A 24,507-nucleotide genomic window follows, 5' to 3' on the forward strand; every position below is an offset into this window, starting at 1 on the left:
ATAACTCAACAATTTTTCTCCTAATGAGTTTTATATTGCCACTGGTAAGTGTCTGGAGAAGAGTTTCAGATTGTAGCAGAGAAGGAAATTTTACAGTTCCACATTTACCTTTGAAGGATTGGTCAATATCTATGTGAAAGCAGGACTCTGCTGCCCAAAGCAGGAGCCTGGCGGTCTTCATATAAACACTTACTACTTATTTATGGATGTTTCCCCTTCCCTTTGTACTTTAGTTACCATTTAGGCTGCTAAAGGACAGAAGTAATTAGAGAATAGGAACAATGAAGCCCACTGTACTTAAGAGACTAGACAGGGAATCAGGGAAGAACCAGAGGAAGAGAGATCAGGGATGGGGTGGAGGCCAGGTTGGGGCTGGGCTGGAGCTAGGCTTAGTTCCTCTGGGTTGGCAGTGAGAGGTGTAGCAACTTGAGGAGAGGAAGGGGGATAAAATGTGGGGTAGACTGCAGTGAATAAGACCATCAGGATGGAATCAGAACACAGATGCAGATAGATGAGGAGAGAAGGGAAGTACTGTTAAGAAAGGAGTTTGATACAGGGCACTCAACAGGTATAACTCAACAGGTATATTTTTCCAGCCACCTAAATGTATGTACAAATACTAACTAGAATCAAATAAGTTTAAAAGACTTTAATAAGGCCTGTAGTCCAAAGTCTTTATTTCATAGTTGAAGAAATCAGACCTAGAGAAGTACTGCCCAGAACATATTGGGTCCGACCCTGCTGTGATATTTCTATCACTGTCATAAAGTTAAATCTCAAGTCAATCTGAAATATTATGTGATATAAAACATAGCACACAGGTGCCTTATGTATCATTTGTTTTTGCTACGTTTTGCATTTAACCTTCCCATATATATACACTACAGTTCATTCTTTAATATATTCTAAGACATCTGCTTATTTATATTAAATGTAATAATTCTTGTATTAGTTACTTTGGTGGTAAATGTTTTAAAAATGTCAATATGCTGGAGTTTGTTAATGGAACTATCATCATTGGGTTTATGGAAAAATTGATTTTTGGGGTGTGGTATATGTATACATGTATGTGGCTGCGTACAGATTGGTTAAGTCATTAAACAGTGGTTACTGAGTACCCTTCTCCTCAAATCAGTATGCATACATTATGCAACTGGGCAGTCTTCCCATGTAGGCGGTGAAGGAATTCTCCCAATTAATTAATGGATTACCTCCTTTCCTTTGAATGAAACATGCCTATATAAGGCTGTTCAAGGTTAAGGGGGTCTCATTTCATCTGAAATAGGTTTGGGGAACTAAACTGAGTTTGGGTGGCTGAGAGGGCTCCAGTTTAAAAGGAGAATAGGTCCCCCGTGGACCCAGGAAGTAGAATAGAACTCCTAGAAATCCCAATTTATTATAGATACCTTTTCTCCTACGGATGAAAAGACAGTGTTATGCAAAGCATCACACACAGATGCATTGACATTCAAGATGTATTCTTCATGACAACTTGGGGACTTTCCAATTTCTCCTAAGAAAAAGCCCCTGCATCCAACTAGAATTTAAACAGGCTCTATAAAGTAATTCAATAGCAGCAAATGCGCTAGTTAAAAATGAATCAATCCAAGATACATAGTGGTTTTAGACTGATGCAGTTGTTTTATAAAATATACATGTGCAAAGACATTTCTTCTAGTGGAAGCAACTTACTAAAGAAGAATTTGAAAGGATCTTTCAAAGATAAAAACAGACCAGTTAGAAAATAAATAGCCACCAAAAAGCTTATACCCATGATCATTCTATTTTTGAGACAAAAACAGAGATACAATTAAACATACACTTTTTCATCTTTGTAAACTTACAGGAAGTCTTACAGAAGTATAAAAATGAATCCCATTGAGTTCATCTTTTTAAAACTTCTTAATTGGAATGAATAAAATTACTAAATCAAAATGCTCTAAAAATCTTGGATATGTGATTCAATTATAGTTAGCATAATTATGAGTTCCTAAGAATTTTGCTACCATCTTTGGGACTAACTAATGATGATACTAGAGATACATAAACATTTGGATGTCAATTCCAACTCCCTGCACCATAAGAGGAGAAAAAAGCACTTTAATGTATAAGAAACTGTGAAACAAAACCAACAGAAACCCATCTCTTAGCAGATTGTCAGTTAAAATGAAATTGGTATTTTAAATTATCAAATTATAAGTGGAAAACTTAACATTTCCAAAATGATGTTCACTGAATTACCTCTATCTTTCCTAATCTATATAGCCAAACTAGATACAGATATAACTAAACTAACCACTTGAATTTATATCTAGGCATTTGTGCAAAATTAAAATGTTTAAATTTGATTAAAAAGTATCTGAATCAATGAAAGCAAAGTCATTATTATTTAGAAAATCAAACACTGGCCAAAATAAATATCTTAATTATTTTGATATATGAAATATGCTCTGTAATTATTTTTATGCAGGGTTACATTTGGAATTTCTCTACATTTCATATTTATTAAACTGATCTATTACAAGAATAGTGATCTTTTTCTTTTTAAAAATTACCTGAATAGTTAAAATTCTGATTTATAATTCATTACTGCCATCTGCTGGTGATATAGTTTCACTGCCTTTTTTTTTTTTTTTTTTTTGGTAAAACAAATTGCTTTACAAAAAGACTAAGAAAACAAAGACAAGTTTTAGATATAAAAGATTGGGAAATCTCTATGTAAGAGAAATAATTTGCTATATCACGAGATATCTTTATTTCAAAGAGTATAAGATAATGCAATAATATAGTGCATTATATCAAATTACACTATTTTAATTGTCAGTTGAGGAGGGAGGGAATAGCTCAAGTGGTAGAGCACATGCTTAGCATGCATGAGGTCCTGCGTTCAATCCCCAGTACCTCCTCTAAGAATAAATAAATAAGTAACCTAATTACCTTCCCCCACCAAAAACAAAAACAATGATTTTCTTAACTGTCAGTTCATCACATAGTAAGTATTGGGCACATGGATTTAAGTCATTGTCCTTAATAAGCACGTAGCTGAAATATAGCTCAAATAACTAGGTCAAAATAAGTGAAAACTGTTAGAGAAGTTACTAAAGATGAAAACATGCCATGATTCTATTCAACTGAATAAAACTAAGTGTCACATCTTCCTTCACACACACACAATCTATTCCTCGCCTAAGAGAATGCATAATTATTTAGGCAATGTCTTTTAGTTTTCTAAATTAACTAAGGAACCCAGAACTCATATTACTGTTTGATGATAGAACTAACATATAATTTAATCAGAAAAATTCAGGTGAGCAAAACATTAACTGGAAGTGGTACTCATCAGTATATTCTGAATATGGTCACTCTTGAGCAAGATATAGGAATTTTTCTTTCATTAAGCATGTAGTGTTTTAGGTGTTTTAGCAGTTTTCAGATGAGGAGATAAAAATTAGAGTGGCTAGGTTACTAGCTCAAGGCCACACACTGATAATCTTCCATATATGAGTCCTCTATGTAAAAGATTTAGAATGTAGCCTGGAACATAGTTAATTCTGTGTATATACTATATATCTGAATCATACATATCTTGCCTCTTTTACCTTCAACACTGTATCATGAGCATTTTCCTATTCAAAATTATTTTAGTCAATTTAGTAATGCTTCACTGTATAAGTGTTCTGTAATATTTTGTTTAATCTACAGATTATTTCTAATTTTCACTTCTATAAATAATAGTACAATGATTCTTATAAAAAATATTTTTAAATAGCAAAAATGACCAGATTCGTACTCGCAAGTGCTAGACCAAGGGTAAGAATATACTTTATTCTGTGAGACATAGAGTGACTTGAAGAACTGGAAACTCCAAGAAACAAACAAATTCACCAAAAAGAGAAACATAAGAAATAGGCAAAGTAGACTGAAGAGAGGGAAATCAAAATCAGAAAGTTCAGTTCAGAGTTTTATAAGAAAATGTCACTGAAAACATCTGGTCAACATTCCAGTAGCAGCCACTCCTTACTTCCCACAAAAATACCCACTTCTCATGAAAAACAAAGATATAAAATCACTTGAATGAATAATCTACTAACAAAGATCTTCAGATTATCTTTTTAAAAATTCAACAAGATATAGCTTAAAATAAACACATCTATTAGAATCACAGAGAGTTGAAGGATAAACCCTGGGCAAATATGGATTCTTTAAAAAAAATACAGATGGCCATATCAGTTTCAGTATCATATCAGTAAAAGCAGGGTGTATAATTCAGCTGACTTGAAATGTCTATGGAAAAACATAAATTTCTCCGAAATTGATACAAGTAGTAGCAGACAATGTAAATATACCAATAATAATAAAGGAAACTGAAAGATTAAAGAAAAAAAAAAGAGGCTCCAGAATCAGCTGTCCTAATGCAGACAAAATGGTGCAAATCTCAATTCATTTTGTGAATCTAATTCTAATAAAAAAGGAAAACAATAATTGCACCCCACTTGATCAAAAACAGTATTAAAATACTCATATAAAAATAAGGTATTTTATTTCAAGTTTGCATATTTATTCAATAATATATTTCTATCAACCACCCATAAATACCTTGTATTTTAAACTCAGTAGTGGACGATTTTTTACCTGCTGAAACTTGGGCAAATACATCCTTGATCCAGGGTTTCCTAATTAGTACAAAGTTATTACATGAATTAAATAAGAAAACATTTTAAGCACCCAACACAGTGCCAGGAATGTAAAAGTGCTCCCTGAAAAAATCTTACAAACCAATAGATTAATAACAACATTTATTTAATTTAAATAAGTGATAAGATGACTAGTACTGTTGGTACCTGCTTTAGACCTTCAGAGTAGAGGAAGTAACATGGGCTGGAGAAAAGGCTGGGGCTGGCGCACGGAAAGTGATGGAACTGAGACGGGCAGGGAAAGCTGGACAGAAAGCTCCAGGAGAGTTTTTCAGGATGAGCAAAGGGATAGTTACGGAGTCTCTCACCATGGATCCAGTCGGAAAAACTGGAAAGGAAGATTTGTGTCTGGGATGTGGGAAATTAAAGTTGAAGAGGCAATTGGGGCAGATTACTGAAGGCACTGATGAGCAAGCCCAAGGCGTTTACATTTTATTTGCAGGCCAGTAGGAGCCATGAACATTGTTGAGCGGTGTTGCATCAGGAAAATGAACCTGGCCACAGTGAGCCGTAACGTAGACTAGATGGGGGAGAAGGGGCTTGGGGAGTTGGACCCATGTAAAACAGAAGGGAGGAGAAGTAGGGTGGGCCCCAGGGCACGGCCTGCAGCGGAGGACACGGAAAATGCGCACGGCCCTTGCCCACCGCTGCGGCACCATGTGCGGCTGTGCGGTGTCTGTGCGGCTAAGAGCTCCCCAATCATGAGGTCCTGGGTGGTTTCTGGTTCAGGAACGTGAGAGGGCTGAGCACAGCTCCGCACTCAGCTGCTGAGGAATTCTGAGCAACCGTGTTTGGGACACATAATTTTACCTCAAGGATGGGTCAGTAAACGCTGTCCTCAAAGGCGACGTCACCGAACTCGCGTCAACCTGAGGCTCTGGGGTTAGACTCACCCGGCTCACGCCGGCTCTGCACCTGCCGCCTGTGGCCTCGGACCTTTGCCTCAGCGAGGGAGACGGACTCTTGAAAGCCCAGTGCAACGTGTTGGAGGGAGACCAGGTGAGATGCTCCTCAAGTGCCGGGCGCATCGCAGGCGCTCACTTCTCTCCCTCGCTTTCTGTGGTGATTTCTTTCAATTAATTGTCCTTTCCCTTCAACCACCTCGAGACAGGCAACTTTTGGGTAAAAATAACGAAGCTAACACTAATCTCGAAGAAAGTTATTAACTCTAAGAAAGTTCCTCATACTTGTCCGCCAGCAGGGGGCGATACCAAGCGGCGAGCTGGGCGGCGCTCGTGGGAGGAGGCGCGAGCGGCACGCAGAGCCTGCGCACTTGGGCGGCGGTGGGCGGCGCACGTGGGAGGACGCGCGTGGCGAGGCGCGCGTGGGCGGCGCACGAGCGGCGCGGGGCAGCCTGGGTCTCCCCCACCCCCCCTCCAGGTTTCGCGGTCGCCTTGACGACCAGGCGGCCTGCAACGGCGGCGGGGTTTAGTCGTTGAGCGGGCCTGGGAACCAGGCCCCTGCGGACCTCGCCCAACTCGGCCGGCCCCTGCCGGAGTCAGTCCCAGCTCCCTCCGAACAGGGACTATGAGAAAATGGTCGGGCAAACGAGGAGTAAGCTCAATGAAGCGGCTTCAGAGCCGTTGCATTCACCCCGCTCCATGCAGTATAAGCGGCGGCGCCGGGCCACCGGAGCTGGGGAGCCGGAGTTGGAGGAGGAACCGAAGGAGGAGGTGAAAAAGCCCCAGCTGCCTTTGCCTGTAGGCGGGGGGAACCTGCCAGGGGGCGCCCGGAGATACTCGCCGCGAAGGACCCGAAACCTGAACGCGCAGAATTGCATGCAGCTGGAGGTGGTCTCAAAGACACTTGTTCTGGACCGCTTCCAATTCCTCAGCTGTTTCCTGGAGCAACTCCGCGACAAGGTGCATCTATTGCAGAGACGTCAGTTCACGGGCAGGATCACCTTCTGCATAGGTGAGCAGAGCCGACCAGGGAGAGCCGTCGGCAGGAGCCCCGACGGCTCTGGGCCAGTGCACTCCCGCTTTCACACAAGGGACTCTCAGACCCTCTGAGCCTCGGGTTGGCAGTGGTTTTGGTGAGTCTTGAAGATCAGTTTCATAGGCAAGCCTAGCAGGAATAATGGCAAGGTGTAATTTCTGGAAAATCTTTGAGAAGAATTCAAAGCCCTTTTAGTTTTTTTTTTCCCCAGGGTTTTCAGACATAGTGATCATTTCATGTGTCACCAACAAAATGTCATCATAATCAAGGCAGCCATATATCACAAGTTGTGAAAACGATTGTTTAGCTCTTAGGGGCGGGATTTAGACATATTTTTTCTGCACTTTGAATAAAGCAAAATAAAGTATCGATTCTTTTAATTAGCTGAGAAACTTTAATAGTGGAAATAAGGTCAAGTTAGGCAATGTATTTCCCCATGTTTGTATTCATTGACTTTCATCTTGCTGAGGAGCTTCGATGCCTACACTGGGAAATTTTCTTCTTATTTGCATTCCTCATCTTATATACCTGAAGAGGTAACTTAAATGTTGCTGTTTCATTAAAATCAATTTTGAGCCCAGTCCTTGCTCAGACTGGCTGCTGATATAAATTGAAACATAGATAACTATCTCTTAATGTAAGTTGTGGGGTTTTTTCTATCCTAAGTTGACTGCTGATATTAAAGTAGAATGAACCTCCACATTTGGAGTGTTTTAGAAATACTTGAGAAAAAAATAGATAGGGGTTCATATTTAGATTTTATCAGATGTCTAATTATGGCAACACATACATCCCACTCCAGAGTCAACATAATGTTAGATACCTAGGTGTTTTGCATCCTAAACACAAGCTCTGGTGCGCCCTCTACTGGCACATTGAAGGCACTCAATGAATGTTGGGTGAAATGATGACTGAGTATATTAAGTGCTATGGGAGTTGAAAAGAGTGAATTAATACTTTAGGATGGGAAGTGGGAAATGAGATCAGGGGAGACTTTTAGGAAAAGGTGGGATTCGAATTGTGACAAAAACTGGTATTTGGACGTGTGAAGCAGAGGACAAGTGTAAGTGGCTGATACACCAGCATAATCAGAGTCATGGAAGTAAGAAAATACAAAAGCAAGGGAAGGCTGAAAGTAAGGGTACAAAAAGGTACAAAAAAGAAGAAATAGGGAGTTCAAAAGATTGGCTGGGACCAGCCACGGAGAATCTAATTCAAGTCTGGGTTTAAGGCATTTGAACGTTATTCTGTAGGAAGGCACTGATTGATTCTTTTCTTTAGGAAAATAATTTTTTTAATGATGTGAAATGCCTCATTAAAGTTAACCATTTTTAAAGTGAACAATTTTATAATGTTTAGTATATTCCAACAGTGGCATTGAATGATTGTTAAATAGAGTGACGTGATCAGAAGTGTACTTCAGAGAGATTAAGTTGACAGCAGTATGTAAAATGGACTGGATATAAACTGAGAAAAGAAGCAGAAAAAAATGATTGAATACTAGAATCCAGGCAATAGTGGTCTTAAGAAGGTAGCAACGGTTGGAATGGGGAAGAAAGGACAGAGGTGAGAATTGATGGAAACATTGAGAGAGCTGGGTAGGTGGTGAGGTAGAAGAGTGAAAAGAGAAGGGAGAGAGAATGTTCAGGCAAGAGGATTATAGATTTAGGAATTATCTGTGTAGAAGTGTGTTTAAAAAAAATAAAAATTGAGTAAGATTGCCAAGAGATGAAAGAGGGCAAAGTAAAGATACTTGGGAAACACCTCCCCCATACTTAGTTTTAAGAGATGAGAGGAAAGGAAAAGCCAGATAGATAAGCATGTAAAAACAAATGGTCAGCAAAATAGAAGAACTGGAAGAGTTGGTGTGATGGAAGATGACACAGGAAGAAATCCAGGAATCTGGTCAAATGCTACAAAGAGATTGAAAAGCATGAGACTTGAAAGAGGCTATTGATGTTGATAACTGAAGGTCATTGGTCATTTAAAAGAGTTACAAGAACTTATTAAAATGAAGGTGGCTAAGAATCTTATTAAATAATGGCAGGGGGTGGAGGAGAGAATATTTCCTAGTTTGAAGAGCTTCTAGATCTAGAGAAGTGTCCTAAGGCTTAGGAAAATCGAAGGCTAAAGGGAAGGATTAAGGGGACAGTACGATTGAGGTTCCAAGAGTTGGGAATGGTTGATGGGGCAGTCTTGGAATAATTGGGAAGGGTGGAATTAAAAAGGCACAAATTTGAGAAGCTAACTGTAGAAAAGAGAAAAGATGCTTCCTCTTCTGAAATGACAGAGATTAGAAAAGCAAGGATTACTGTATAGAGAAATGTTGAAGTGGACATAAGAGAAGTTAGGAGTGCTTGCAGCAAATGATCTTTGTCTCAGTAAAGAGTAAAGTTGGGTCACTTTCAGAGGTGAGCTTGACAGAGACAGGATACAGGGGCTCAGGAGATAGGCTTTGTATCCCAGCTTTGGAAGGAGTGGAGATAAGCACTTCATGCGTTTACAATATTGGCATCGTTATACCTTAACCATTTTATCAGGTGTGGAATGTGGGGTAAGGGAAGGAGGCAGTGAGAGACATGAGAATCTTGTGAGGATTTTTAGAAAGCTAGATGGACTTAGTAGGATATTTGATCATTTACTTAAATATCATTTTTAAGAGTTTTTGCCAGTTTATATAATTGGAGAATAAGAAAGAGGATATAAATACAGTCGAATAGGACACTTTCTGAGTATCTTAACAATTAATGAAACCTATCAGAGGGGCATCTGTTTCAAGTCGAGAGGGACGGTATAGATTTAATTTTAAAGTGGTTCAGAGTATATTATGATAGAAAGTTAACATACGTAGTAAGTATATACTTTTTCTATAAAGAGCCAGGTAGTAAATGTTTTAAGCTTCATAGGCCACATACAGTCTCTGTTACCTATTCTTCTTTCTTATTTTTACTACCCTTAAAAAATGTAACAAGGATTTTTAGCTTTCAGACAATGCAAAAAAAGACCATGGGCCAAAGTTTGCTGATCTTGGTATAAAACAAGTAAATCTTCGGAAGAATATTGAAGAGTAGTAGGAATGAGCTCAGGATGGTAAGAATATGGAAAAAAGGATGGAGAAGCATAACTGGGAATTTACAACATTGTAGTGGTTTTTTAAAAATTATTAAATACTTGTTTTAGAGGTATACTATAATAAAGCAGCTTTTAATGACTTTTTTCTTTTTTTCTTTTCAGCTGTCTTTGTGGGAGTTTTGCACTGGTAAGACTAATTTGAAATAAATAAAAACATTTGGATTAAAAATTGCTATCACTGTTTGCATATAATAAAATAATAACTGCTTGGTATGTGTATAGAACATCTGTATGTGCACCAGCTTACATATGAAACTTTGTATGTGAAACAGCATTTATAAATGGGTGCATTAGGGGAATAGTAACTTATGAGTTAAAATATTTTTGCTTTACCAAAGGATTCACCAGTATATTTCTTAAATACCTAGATTTTCTAATGTATTTTGCATGTTTATCTCATGTAAAAATTTTTTATTTTATAGTAATTGAGTGTTAGTGATGTAAAGTTAGAGATAAAGTTTTAGTTAACACCTGTCATTTGGAAATCAGGTAGAAATGAAGATAAACACTCTCTAATGGTAGTACAGAATTAAATGAGCCTTTCAGTGTGCATACACATGCACATTATTTTATACAAGTGATCTATTTGTAAAAAAAACTGTATGTAAAATAGTATTTTTCCTCTGACATATCTTCATTTCTAACTGAGCTCAAGGATTTCGACTCTTGGGATGAATGAGATTGCCCCACATCCTGTTGGGACGTAATGTTTTGACCATTAGTCTGCAGGGAGATTTCAATGTTAAATTAAGGCTGTAATGATCAGAAACATTTCCTGCAGCTATTGGTACCCTGGCATATGTCCTACATGTAAATGAAGGTGAGTGTTAGACAGGTTTACTATATGGAATTTTGCTTTATTTTCTATTTCATTGGAGAGCATTTACTATATAAATTAAGGATAGTGTAATTACTGACTATAACTAATTTTACTTATCACACATGCTCCTATTTTCAGTCCCTACAGCTGTTTTTTTGAGTTGCATTAATAAAATATCTTAAAGTACAGTCTGGTGTTCTTTGGCATTTTATGTAGTATTATCTTATTTAAAAATTGCTTTAATCTAAGATAATTTTATTTAAAATTATATTCCAAAGCTTTTCAGCAATTAGAGGCATTTCTCAAACCTCATACATTAGAATAACTTGTGAAACTTAACAAAAACATGCCTCTGTTCTGATTTAGAGTCCTGGAGTGGGAGGAGGGATAAAAATACCTGCAGGAGTTTTAGATGTACAATGAAGAACCAAAGAGTGCAGGAATTTCAGCTATGTGCTAATGCTAACATATAAATGCCTAAAAATACACAAGTTAGTAAGCAAATTATAAAATTATCCCAGTATTCATTATAAAAATTTATTCTTTTTCCTTTTTATGGTTTTCATACTTTGTTCATAACAGTTACTTTAGTAATTTTTTTGAAACATGTTCTTTTTTTTTGCCTAGGATGCATTTGGTAACACTTTTTGAAAATGATCGTCATTTTTCTCACCTCTCATCTTTGGAACGGGAGATGACTTTTCGCACTGAAATGGTTAGGTTCTTTCTTCTAATGAATGAATTTGTGGTTTAATACTAAGTCTATAAGGTAAAAATTTATTAGGAACTGAAATGAATTTTTGGTGAACTGCACTATTTGTCAAGCTATAATCTAGGCTCAAAGTGGATTAAAGACCTAAATGTAAGATCTGAGACCATAAAACTCCTAGAAAAGAACATAGGCAGAACACTCTTGGCATGAATTGTAGCAATGTTTTTTGGATCTGTCTCCTAAGGCAAAAGAAGTAAAAGCAAAAATCAACAAATAGAGCTTAAGTAAACTTAAAAGACTTTGCAAAGCAAAGGAAACCATCCACAAAATGAAAAGACAACCTACTGAACCAGGAGAAAATATTTGCAAATGATATGACTGTGACATTAAAAACACTCATGTTGTGCAACCATCACCACCATCCATCCAGAACTTTCTTATTATCCCAAACAGAAACTGTACCTGTTAAACACTTAGCCCCCCCACTCACCTAGCTCCTGCTGACTTTTATTTGACTCCCTGTCTACAAATTTACCTAGTCTAGTTATCTCAGCCACTGCTTTTGAATCTCACCTTATAGCCCCTTAAAGCTCTGAAGAAAGGGATATGTTAGCATTTGTAAAGCATTTGAATTTTTAATATAGGTATTACTTCCAAAGAGAGCATTAAAATATTATTAAATAAGGAGTGTAGCTATGGCAGAGTCTGAGCTTTGATGACAGATCACTAAATTTGAATGGCAGTTCTATGCTTCATTGTGTGATACTGGTTAGTTAACCTGTCTGATTCTCAGTCTCATCTGTTAACTAGAAATAATGCCAGCCTTACAGGATTTTATTAAAAATGAAGGAAGATACTGAATGAAGTACATAGCATAGTACCTGGTGCAAAAGTAATAGCTGTTATTAATAAGATTTATATGTTTTTATATATCTCTAAATACAGACATGCATATTAGGTATCCTTTCATAGTATTGCCTTGTTTCTGTCATAAGCCAAAGACAGAAATCTTTATATGATCTCTTGTTACTAATCAAAACTATGAGGAAATGCTCTTTCAGATACCAGCTGAAACATATCTTTAATTTAGTAGTCACTAGTGTTGCTTAAACTATCAAAAGTAAAGTACCTGTAGTTGTATGAGGCAGGAGTGAGTATAGAGTTGAAGATTATTTTTAATGTTTTTTGAGGAGAATGTATTACAAACTGTGTGGCCCTTTATTTTTTAGGAAGGAAAGCAGGAAACTGATGAAGTAATCTGAAACAACGTGCTTTTGTTAACTTCTGAATTTTAGCTATACAGCACTTTTACTGGTCTAATAAAGTCATTATTTCACATGCTGGAATAATGCACTAAAATAATCCCTTTTTCAGGACACAGCGTTTGTGTCGTGAACAACAGTCGGTTGACGTTTAGTTAGCTTTCACTTTATACAGAGCCAATAGATGGAGCTACGAAGTAAGATGAAAGCATGAACTACGTCTCATGATGCTTATGATCATTATTTATTTCTTAAGAGTTGGAGAAAGAGAAGTAATTTTCTGTATGCAAAATTGTACATGTACAAGGACATAAAGTCACGTCTGTGCCAGAATTCATCAGATCTCAGCCTAGTCTAAGCATCTCATGATGTGGGGATAAAAATCAAGCTTGGTGGAATTAAAAATATATTATATACATACTTTAAGGTATGGTTAGAAAACCTCCTTAAAATGTTTAACCGCCCCTCCAACTCTTTCAAACCTACAGATAATATGAAAGAATAGCACAGTAATAACCTGCAGATGTATGATTTTTTGAGTCCAAGAATGCAATAGTGAGGAGAAATTAGGAAGTCTTGCTACCATTTTCTTTTTTTCAGAAGAAATTGTTCAAAAAGATTTACAGAAACAAATTTTCAAATGTTTACTTACATTGACAATTTGTGCTCTTTTAAAGGGACTTTATTATTCCTACTTCAAGACCATTATTGAAGCGCCTTCATTTTTGGAAGGACTGTGGATGATTATGAATGACAGGCTCACTGAATATCCCCTTGTAATTAATACAGTGAAACGCTTCCATCTTTATCCAGAGGTGAGCAATATTTGGGGACAAATATTTGTGGATGGATTTTTTTGTATCATGTAAAAATAGAAAGTAAGCACAGTGATGATATAGAAAGGAGGTGACCTTTAAAGTTTATTGATTGTATGCATCCTTATAGTTAAGCAGAGTATCAAAAGTTCCTCTCCTCAATTTAAAGACCTTCAATCTGTAACATTGCTAAAATCATTAGTTCTAGGAGTTTTTCTAAATTATGTCAGTACAAATAGAGACAGTTTTATTTCTCTTTCTCCAAACTGTCCCTTTTATTTCTTTTTTTTTTTTGCATGGCTAGGATATCTATTATAATGTTGAATAAGAATGTTGAAAGCAGATACTTTTCTCTGATTCCCAGTATTAGGAGAAAAGCATTCAGTCTTGCCCTGTTAAGTGCAATGTTAGCTGTAGATTTACAGAGATGTTCTTTACTAGGTAGAAGAAATTCACCTTTATTCTTAGTGTGCTGAGAGTTTTTATTTTGAATGTTGGATTTTGACAAATGCTTTTTCCCTACATCAGGAGTTGGCATACTTTCTGCAAAATATCAAATATGAAATATTATAGGTTTTATGAAGCACATATGGTCTCTGTTATTGTTGTTTTTAACAAATCTTTAAAATGTGAACACTATTCTTAGCTTCCAGTTTGTACAGAAACAGGCCATGGGCTGTAGTTTGCATCTATTAAGATAATCATGTGGTTTTTCTCATTTATTCTGTTAATATGATGAAGTACAATGATGGCTTTTTAAATGTAAATACATATATGCACAGAGATAAATATAAATATATCAAAGAATATGAGAGAGAGACTATATGTGTCTCGCAAAGCCTTAGGTCTTACTATCTTGCTCTTTCTAGTGAAAGCTTGCTGACCTCTGATATGGGAGAATGACTCAATTTGGGAAGCAAAGTGGGTTTCCTGGGTAGCACCAAGGGCTTCATTTGAGGTTCATGGTCTTGAACCTAGAATGAGACCAGCCAGCAGAGTTGGTTTCTTCAGCTATAATCAGCTTCCCAAGTATGAGCACTGAAAAGGTAGAAAGCCCGATTTAATCATATAAGATCAGCTTTCCTTTGAATGTAGAAAGTCAGAAAGACCAGTGCTACCAGCCTAGCAGCAACTACACAAGCTGGACAATCTGCAAAATTATAACTTTTCCTGAAACCATCAGGGAGCTGAGGTAGTAGGGCAATCAGCTAACCCAAAGTCAAAGGAAAAAGGTGCCTGCCAGAAGAACAGGGAGCACAAACATCTGTTTACGTGGGTCTTCTGCCACTAGACACCGGAATAAAGAACTTAGCTCAAATTATTCACCAGCTGGGAAGTGCCTAGCATGAGTTAACAAGAGAATGTATAACCCCTGGGACTGCAGATATAAGGGAATTTACAGTCACTTGCAGGTTTTCCCCACAGATCTGACTGGGTGCTGACAAAAGATTATCAACAGTCCTGAGGAAGTGTCCCCTACGGCAAAGCCTGGGGGAGCCACCTAGGGAGAGGCATGAGACTCTACCTGCAACCTTCTCCCTTGTATTCCTTATGGGGAAAAAGCCTTAAACTGCTGGGGGGAAGGGTAAAAAACTTGCACCAAAATAGGACACAGGTCCTGATTTAGCCCTTGACTTAGTTTTGCTAACTCCTGTCCTTAATGCCTGTTTCATTTCTTCTCTCTCCAGTTCTCCCAAACTGTTTTCCCTCTTTTATTCTCTACTAATGACCCTGTTTCCTACTATTATTCAATGCCTGTGAACAGGGACTTTTGTTTATGACTGTGCCTAGTGCCTGGAATATAGAATTAATTCAATATATTTGTTGAATGAATTAAATGATAATTTTCTGGTACATACTAGGTATAATTTTTTTATTATTTTGTAGTTTTTAGTGAACATGTCTTAAATTCCTTTTGATAAATATTGTGTTTTTAATTTCAAATTCCAGTTGTTTATTGCTGATATGTAGGAAGATGATTGACTTATGTATATTAACTGTATCCTGCAACCTTGATATAATAGCTTCTTAGTTCTAGGAGTTTTTGGTTGATTTATTCAGATTTTCTGATAGACAATCATGTTATCTGTGAACAAAGTGTTTTCTCTCTTACTTCTGATCTCTATACTTTTTTTTTTCTTACCTCATCTCATTGTATTAGCTAGGAGTTTTAATATGATATTGAAGAGGAGTGGCGAGATGGGACATTCTTGCCTTGTTCCTTAGTGAGAAAACTTCAAGTTTCTCATCAATAAGTATGATTTTAGCTGTAGGGTTTTTGTAGATGCTCTTTATCTAGTTGAGGAAGTATGCCTCTAGTCATAGTTTACTGAGAATTTTTTTTAAATCATGAGTGTTAGATTTTGTCTGTTGCTTTTTCTGCATCTATTGATATGATCTTGTAATTTTTCTTCTTTAGCTTGTTGATATGATGAATTAAATTAATTGATTTTCAAATGTTGAACTAACCCTATATATGTGCATTAAGTCCCACTTGGTCATGATGTATGATTCTTTTTATACATTGTTGAATTTGATTTGCTATTTTGGGGGGATTTTTGCATCTGTTCATGAAAGTTATTGTTCTGTAGTTTTCTTGTAGTATCTTTTTCTGGTTTGGTATTATGGTAATTCTGGCTTCAAGGAATGAGTTCATAAGTATTTCCTCTACTGTGTCTTCTGGAAGAGAATCTAGAGAGTTGGTATACACTCTTCTTTAAAAGTTTGATAGAATTCAGTGGTGACCCGATCTGGGCCTGGTGCTCTCTGATCTAGAAGGTTAGTAATTGTTGACTAAATTTACTTACTAGATACAGTCCTATTCAGATTGTCTATTTCTTCTTGTGGCACTTCAAGGAAGTGATTCACAGGTTATAAAATTTGTGGGCATAGAGTTGTTCATTAACTCTTTATTATCCTTCTAATAACTACAGGATCTGTAGTGATGTCCCCTCTTTTGTTTCTGTTATTAGTAATTTGTGTTCTCTCTTTTTGTCTTAATTAACCTGGCTAGAGGCTTATTGATTTCATTGATACTCTGTTTTTAGATGTATGCACATTAAGGATTGCTATGTCTTCTTGTAGAATTGGTCCTTTTATCATTATGTAACACCACTCTTTACCTCGATAACATTTTCACTGTGAAGTCTGCTCTGTATAAAATTAGTATAGCTACTCTGATTTTCTTTTAGTGTTAGCATAGTATATCTTACTTTATTCATTTACTCTTAATCTACATATGTCTTTATATTTAAAGTTAGTTTATTGTAGACAGCACATGACAGGGTCTTGTTTTCTGATCCACTCTGACAGTCTCTGTCTATTGATTGATGTGTTTAGATCATTGGCATTCAAAATGATTATTGACAGAGTTGGATTGATGTCTACTGTATTTGTTACCATTTTTTTCTGGTTTTTACCCTGGCTTTTTGTTCCTACTTTGATTCTACTTTTTATGCCTTTTGTGATTCTAATTTGAGCATTTTATGTTATTACACTTTCTCTTCTTTCTTAACATTAAAGTTATAATTCTTTTTTCCTTTTTCTTTCTTTTTTTTTTTTTTTTTTTTTTTTTTTTTTGGTGATTGCCCTAGAGTTTGCAATATGCATTTACAGTGAATCCAGGACCAGTTTAAATTACACTAAACCATTTCTAGGGTAGTATGAATACCTTATAATAGCAAAATAATTCTAATTCCTCCCTCCCAACCCCCGAATAATTGCTGTCGTTTATGTCATTTATACATAAGCATACATACATACATAACAATACATAAATGAATACACTGTTGCTATTATTTTGAACAAAGCTGTTATACATTTGATCAATTAAGAAAAATACAAAGTTTTTATTTTGTCTTATTCTTTCTTTAATGCTTTCTTTCTTTATGTAGATACAAGTTTCTGATCTGTATCTTTCCCATCTCTCTAAAGAACATCTTTACAAAGTTCCTCAATTTTGACTTGTTTGAGAAAGTATTTCTCCTTCACTTTTAAAGGATAATTTCACATGATAAAGAATTTTAGATTGTTTTTTTCCCTCCCAACTCTTTAAATATTTCATTTTCTTCTTAACTGAATGGTTTCTTAAGAGGAGTCAGATGTAATTCTTATTTTATAGGTGTGGGGTTTTTTGGCCTATATCATGCTTTATGTTCTCTGATATTTCTGGATCTGTGGTTTGGTATCTGACATTAATTTGAGGAAATTCTTAGTCATTGTTTCAAATGTTCCCTCTGTTTCTTTATCTTTTCTCCTTCTGGTATTCCCATTACATGTGTCCTACACCTTTTGTAGTTGTCCCACAGTTCTTGGATATTCTATTCTCTCTCTCTCTCTCTTTTTTTTTTTTTTTTTTTTTTTGTCTTTTGTATTTTTGGTTTTCTGTTTTGGAGTTTTGTATTGAGATACACTCAAGCTCAGAGATTCTTTCCTCAGCCCAGTCCAGCCTACTAATAAGCACATCAAAGGCATTCTTGATTTCTGTTACAGTGTTTTTGATTTCTAGCAATTCTTTTTGGTTCTTTCTGAGAATTTCTCTCTCTGCTTACATGGTCTGTCTGTTTTTGCATGCTATTTACTTTTATCTATTAGAGCCTTTAGCATATTAATCATACTTTTCCTGAACTCCCAATTTTATAATCCAAAATCCCTGCCATATCTAACTCTGGTTCTGATGCTTGCTCTGTTTCTCAGACTATGTTTTTGGCTTTTAGAATGCCTTGTAGTATTTTCTTAATAGCTGGACAGTGATGTACTGGGTACAAAGAACTGCTGTAAATAGTCCTTTAGTAGTGTGGTGGTAAGGGAAGCATTCTATAATCCTATAATTACATCTCAGTCTTTTATGAACCTGTACCTCTGGACTGTGAACTTAACAAGTGCTTCTCAGGTTTAGTTTTTTTTTTTTTCCCCTCCCCATTTAGGTGCAACAGGATGGCTAGAGTGGGTTGGATTTGGATATTTCCCTTCTCTCACATGGACAGCTAGAGGGGACTTGCACATTAGGCTCTGATAAAACCCCAGCAGGTTAGTCTCTGGTAGAATAGTTTCTCCTAAAGACAGGCCTTCTTAAGAAGAGCAGAATGCTCTGGTGTGTTTCAAAATGATCCCCTCACCACTTCCCCTGTCAGAAGCAGGAGGTTTTTTTCTGATTTCTACTGTGAGAACCTGGTAATCTCCTAGAGCTGAAAATCATAAATATGTGGGCACCCTCCCTATTATGGGGTCTCCCTGGAGTTTTTGATCCTCAGAATTGTCTTGCTGTGCCTCCAGCAATTCATCAATTACAATTAAGTTTTCCTACTCTCCATCTGGTTTCCATGAGAGTTTCTGCTCCAGTAACTTGTGATTCTCTTTAATTGCCTGTCAATCTCTCCAGTTTGGGGAGCAGTTTACCTTGTAATCTCACTTCTGTTATGGATCTAAGAAGAATTGTTGATTTTTCCAGTTTGTTCAACTTTTTACTTATTAGACGGAGTGGCAACTTACAAGCTTCTTAGGTGCTGGACCTGGAAACCTTGTATTTCTCTTTTATTCAACTTAATATATTTTATTTCCCTTGCAACTGCCTACTTGGTCTGTGGATTTTTTTTAAGTTTTTTGTTTATTTGTTTTTAGTTTCCAAGTGTTTGGAGGTTTTCTTTTTATCTTTCTGTTGTTAGTTTGTAGCTTAAATTCATTGTGGTTAGAGAATACACTTTGTATCATTTAAATTATTTTAAGTTTCCTGAGGTTTGTCTTATGGCCCAGAATAGCATATGTCTTGAAATATGTTCTGTAGGCATTTGAAAAATTGTGCATTATGCTGTTATTGGATGAAGTATTTTGTAAATGTTGATTAGATCCTGTTGGATGATAGTGGTATAGTGGCCTTGATGTCTTCTCAGCACTCACTGATTTCCCGTGTAGTATTATCTGTTGTTTTTTTGGTCTGTTTTTTATTGACATAGAGTCAGTTTACAGTATTGTGTCAATTTCTGGTGTCCAGCATGTTTTAGTCATACATATACATATGTTCATTTTCATATTCTTTCTAGTTATAGGTTACTATAAAATATTGAGTATAGTTCCCCGTGCTATAAAGAATAAACTTGTTGTTTATCTATCTTATATATAGTAGTTAGTATTTGCAAATCTCAAACTCCCAGTTTATCCCTTCCCACCCCCTTTGCCTCCTGATCACCGAAAGTTTGTTTACCATGTCTGTGAGTCTGTTACTGTTTTGTAGGTAAGTTCATTTGTGTCTTTATTTTTTTTAGATTCCACATACGAGTGATATCATATGGTATTTTTCTCTGACTTAATTCACTTGGAATGACAATCTCCAGGTCCATCCATACTGCTGCAAATGGCATTATTTTATTATTTTTAAATGTCTGAGTAGTATTCCACATCTTCTTTATCCAGTCATCTGTCCATGTACATTTAGGTTGCTTCCATGTCTTGGCTACTGTATATAGTGCTGTTATGAACATTGGGGTGCATATATCTTTTCAAATTAGAGCTCCCTTCAGATATATGTCCAGGATTGGGATTGCTGGATCATATGGTAAGTCTATTTTTAGTTTTTTGAGGAATCTTCATACTGTTTTCCATAATGGCTCTACCAAACTATGTACGCAACAACAGTGTAGGAGGGTTCGCTTTGCTCTACACCCTTGCCAGCATTTATCGTTTGTGGACTTTTTAATGATGGCCATTCTTACTGGTGTGAAGGTGACACCTCATTGTAGTTTGGATTTGCATTTCTCTGATAGTTAGCTATATTGAGCATTTTTTTTCATGTTCCTATTGGCCATTTGTATGTCTTCATTGGAGAATTGCTTGTTTAGGTCTTCTGCCCAGTTTTTGATTGGGTTGTTTGTTTTCTTGTTATTAAGTTGTATAAGCTGCTTATATATTCTGGAAATTAAGCTGTTGTCGGTCTCTTCATTTGCAAATATTTTCTCCCATTCTGTTGGTTGCCTTTTTGTTTTGCTTATGGTTTCCTTTGCTGTGCAAAAGCTTGTAAGTTTAATTAGGTCCCATTTGTTTATTTTTGCTTTTATTTCTATTGCCTGGGTAGACTGCTGTAGGAGAACATTGCTAAGATTTATGTCAGAAAATGTTTTGCCTATGTTTTTGTCTAACATGTTCATAGTGTCTTGTCTTATATTTAAGTCTTTTAGCCATTTTGAGTTTATTTTTGTATAGGTGTGTGGGAGTGTTCTAACTTCACTGATTTACTTGCTGCTACCCAGTTTTCCTAACACCATTTGCTGAGGAGGCTGTCTTTTCTCCATTGTATATTCTTTCCTTCTTTGTCAAAGATTAATTGGCCATAGGTCTGTGGGTTTTTTCCTGGGCTCTGTATTCTGTTCCATTGATTCATATGTCTGTAACAAATACAGATACTATACAAATACATGCTATTTTGATTACTGTGGCTCTGTAGTATTGTCTGAAGTCTGGGAGTCCTTCAGTTTCTTTCTTTTTCTTCAATACTGCTTTGGCAATTCTGGGTCTTTTGTAATTTCATACAAATTTTAGAATTATTTGTTCTAGTTCTGTGAAAAAATGTCCTGGGTAATTTGATAGGGATTGCATTAAATCTGTAGATTGCTTTAGGTAGTATGGCCATTTTGACAATATTCATTATTCCAATCCCAGAGCATGGAATATCTTTCTGTTTCTTTAGGTCACCTTTAATTTCTTTAATCAATGTTTTGTAGTTCTCCAGTGTATCTGTTGTTGAGAGAGGGATACTGAAGTCTTCAACCATAATTGTGGATTTGTCCATTTTTCCTTGTAAGTCTTACCAGTTTTTCTTCACATATTCTATAGCTGTGTGTTTTGTACACATGCATTTAGTATTGCTATATCTTCTTGTTAGATTTTTGTCGTTATATGAAAACCCTCTCCCCTTTGCATTCGATTTTGTTTGTTCTGAAGTCTGCTTTTTTTGATATTAGCATCTTTCTTTTGATTAATGTACACAACACATCTTTTTCCATCCTTCTACTTTCAGAATGCAGGACTTTTTTCTTTCTTTCTTACTTTTTTTTGTTTGTTTGTTTGTTTTCAGTTTTCACAAGTGTTCAGAAGTATGCTGTTTAAAAATTTTCTTAAGTGTGATATGTCTTGGTATGGATTTCTTAGGTTTTATCTCACTTTTGATTTGCCCAGCTTTGGTTTCCTCCTCTTCCTCTCTTTTCAGAACTCCAGTGACACAAATGTGAGATCTTTTGTTAGAGTCCCATGGTTCCCTAGGGAACTGTATTTTTTTTTCAGTCTATTTTCTCTCTGTTGCTCAGATTGAGACATTTCATTTTGTTCTATCAGTTCACTGATTATTTTCCTCTATCCCCTTAATTCTGCTGTTAAGTTCACTGTTGAATTTTAGTTTTGGTTACTGTATTTTTCAGTTCTGAAATTTTTATTTATTTCTTCCTTATATCTTCTATATCTTTGCTGGCTTTCCCCCCTTCTTTGCAAAGACTTCCTGTTTTTTCATTTGTTTCACACATGTTTATAAAATTCATTTTACAAAGTATGTTTATTTTATCAAGCATGTTTAAAATTTATTTTAACATAATGTCTGTTTTATAAAATTAATTGATAAAATAGTAAATCTGTAATAGATATGAAAAGATGTTTAGGATATTGTTTAGTGATGTATATTACATGAACATCTTATGATACATAATATTACATAGTGAATAAACTCTAGCTACCTGTTTCCATATGCCTAGGGAGAGATGATCACCAAAATATAAAAGTAGTTAGTTCTAGATGATTTTTAGTTTCCCTTTGAACTCTTTATTAACTTTTATCCCCAGTGATCTTGCATTATTTTTCCCAAATCTATAAAATTAGTTTTTGAAAAATGTCCCAAGCATGAGCATTTTGTTTGCATTTTTTTTGTTGTTATTTTCCCTTGTCTTTAAACTTTTTAAAGTAAATTTCAGATTGGGAAGGATCAGGTAATTAAGTCTGCTTGGTCATTTAATGAGCACAGGGGTTATTATTCCATGCACAGATGGTTTTATAGACTATAATGAGTTGGTTTTTAGACTATGAAGAAAATAAGTGAAATGTTATGAAATATTTCTGTAAATCTTTGTAGTTTGCTATTATTTACCATCATATTTTAATTATATACTTTATGCTTGATTTTACTGCTGCTGTTAATTATGTTAGAGTTGATTATAAAAGTATATTACAAAGATGTTGATCACAACATAAATTTTGTAAATATGTATTACTCAGTACCACACAACTTCATAGAGTGTATGTGTATAGGTATAATTTAAAATGACCGTTTCCCACATAAAATGATTTAAATAAATTTGTCAAAGTTTATAATGTTAAAGTTAACCATCAGAAAGTGGTATTTTGGAAAATTTTTAATTATGAAGATAATATATTTGTCTCTATTATCTTTTTGCTTTTACCTTTTGTAGGTGATTATAGCCTTCTGGTATCGCACATGTGTGGGAATAATGAATTTATTTGGGTTAGAAACTAAGACCTGCTGGAATGTGACCAGAATAGAACCTCTAAATGAAGTTCAAAGCTGTGAAGGCATGTTTCTTCCTAAAATGCTGCTATACTGTCAGTAATGTTTACATAAACATTTTATAATGTTATGACTCACTTTAAGAATTATTATAAACTACTGTGATTGATTTTTTTTTCTTTAAAAACACTCTAGAACTGATTCACCTGAAGGAGTACTTACCCTTTATAGTAATCTTCTGAGAAGGCTATGTAACTTACTAATATGAGTATTATTTTGGAATTTAATTTCAATATTAATATACTGCAATTTAAGGCCATCCTGATTGTAAGTCATTCCTCCATTTCAGAATAAGGAGGTACCAAAAAAAAGCTTTGGGGCAGTATGAATACATAATTTTGGGGGATGTAGATAAAACAATCAGAATTCTACCTGTAATAGTTAATTAAAAATTTAGTTATACATATTTTAAAATCAGATATATGATAATAGATTACATTAGAAATTCTGCTTTTTAGTGCTCTCACAGTTCATGAATTGTTCTAAACAAACTCTTCACATATCTCTTCTACATCGGTATCTTTGTCCAGGAACTGCTTTTAGAATCCTCTAACAGTTTTCCAGGCTCTGTAATTGTCACTTCTATTTAAGATGTTTTCAATTTAGCACTATTTGCAATCTGAGTATACTGCTGTCCCTTGAAACTCTTGTTCAGAATCACATGTATCTACTTGTATAACACTCACATAGTTTTTTTTTATTTCTTCATATTCTCTACATTATATAGATTTGTAGACTTGTGTACAGTAACATTCAGATCTTTAAATATATCCTAAGTCTGTATTTTCATGTTTTCCTTACAATTTTACTGATTCCCTCGGGTGATCTTTATAACATCTAAAACAGCATTGGTAGAAGATATTTGAGGGCAATTAGACTTTTTTTTTGGTACAAAGAAAAGGAAACAAGAAAATGCCTCATAAAATGAGAGACTTAATCAGCTTAGAAGGTATAACCTTGGGGGAGGGTATAGCTCAGTGGGAGAGCTCCTGCTTAGCCTGCATGAGGTCCTGGGTTCAATCCCCAGTACCTCCATTGAAGATAAATAAATGAATAAACAAACTTTTAAAAAAAATTTTAAAGAAGGTATAACCTTTTCCAAAGGATGGAAAAAAATCACCTCATATATATACATTGATGGTATTTATTAAGTTGCCACTGAGTGATAGATTAGTGTTGGCACTTGGGACCCCAAGATAAACCAGGTAAACATGGGGTCTTACCCTCATAGAATTCACAAAGTAAAAGGGATGTTAGTGGCTACAACTGTGGTGGATACTACAGGTAAGAAAATAGTGTTGCTGAGGTTAGGAGAAGTGTTTCAAGAACAGGGACCAGCTAATTCCAAAGTCCTGAGGCAAGAAAGAACTGAAAGAAAGCTAAGCTTTCTAGAGCAGAGAAATTTAGAAGAAAACATGATGTGAAATGATGTTTGGAACGTAAGCAAGGGTCAGATAATGAAGGATGATTTACTTGATAAGGATTTTATATGTATTCGTTGAAGAATTTTAACAGATTTTTATTTTTAAAACATTATTTTGGCAGTTATATGGAAAATATATTAGTAAAAGACAG

At 35.6% G+C, this 24,507-nt stretch overlaps 1 protein-coding gene across 3 annotated transcripts in view; it reads left to right on the forward strand.

Moving 5' to 3' along the window:
- Positions 1-5,925: 5,925 nt before the first annotated feature.
- Positions 5,926-24,507, forward strand: part of DPY19L2 (dpy-19 like 2) — a 77,993-nt gene continuing 59,411 nt past the window's right edge. For all 3 annotated transcript variants that reach the window (XM_010955387.3, XM_045516953.2, XM_045516952.2), the window contains exons 1-5: positions 5,926-6,608; positions 9,867-9,891; positions 11,212-11,299; positions 13,236-13,373; positions 22,817-22,937. In XM_010955387.3, coding sequence (XP_010953689.1) covers positions 6,230-6,608; positions 9,867-9,891; positions 11,212-11,299; positions 13,236-13,373; positions 22,817-22,937 — 751 coding nt within the window. In that variant the 5' untranslated portion in view covers positions 5,926-6,229. The remainder of the gene's footprint in view (positions 6,609-9,866; positions 9,892-11,211; positions 11,300-13,235; positions 13,374-22,816; positions 22,938-24,507) is intronic.

The sequence above is a fragment of the Camelus bactrianus genome, chromosome 7 (genome assembly GCF_048773025.1).
Source record: "Camelus bactrianus isolate YW-2024 breed Bactrian camel chromosome 7, ASM4877302v1, whole genome shotgun sequence".
In the NCBI taxonomy this organism is placed as follows: Eukaryota; Metazoa; Chordata; class Mammalia; order Artiodactyla; family Camelidae; genus Camelus; species Camelus bactrianus.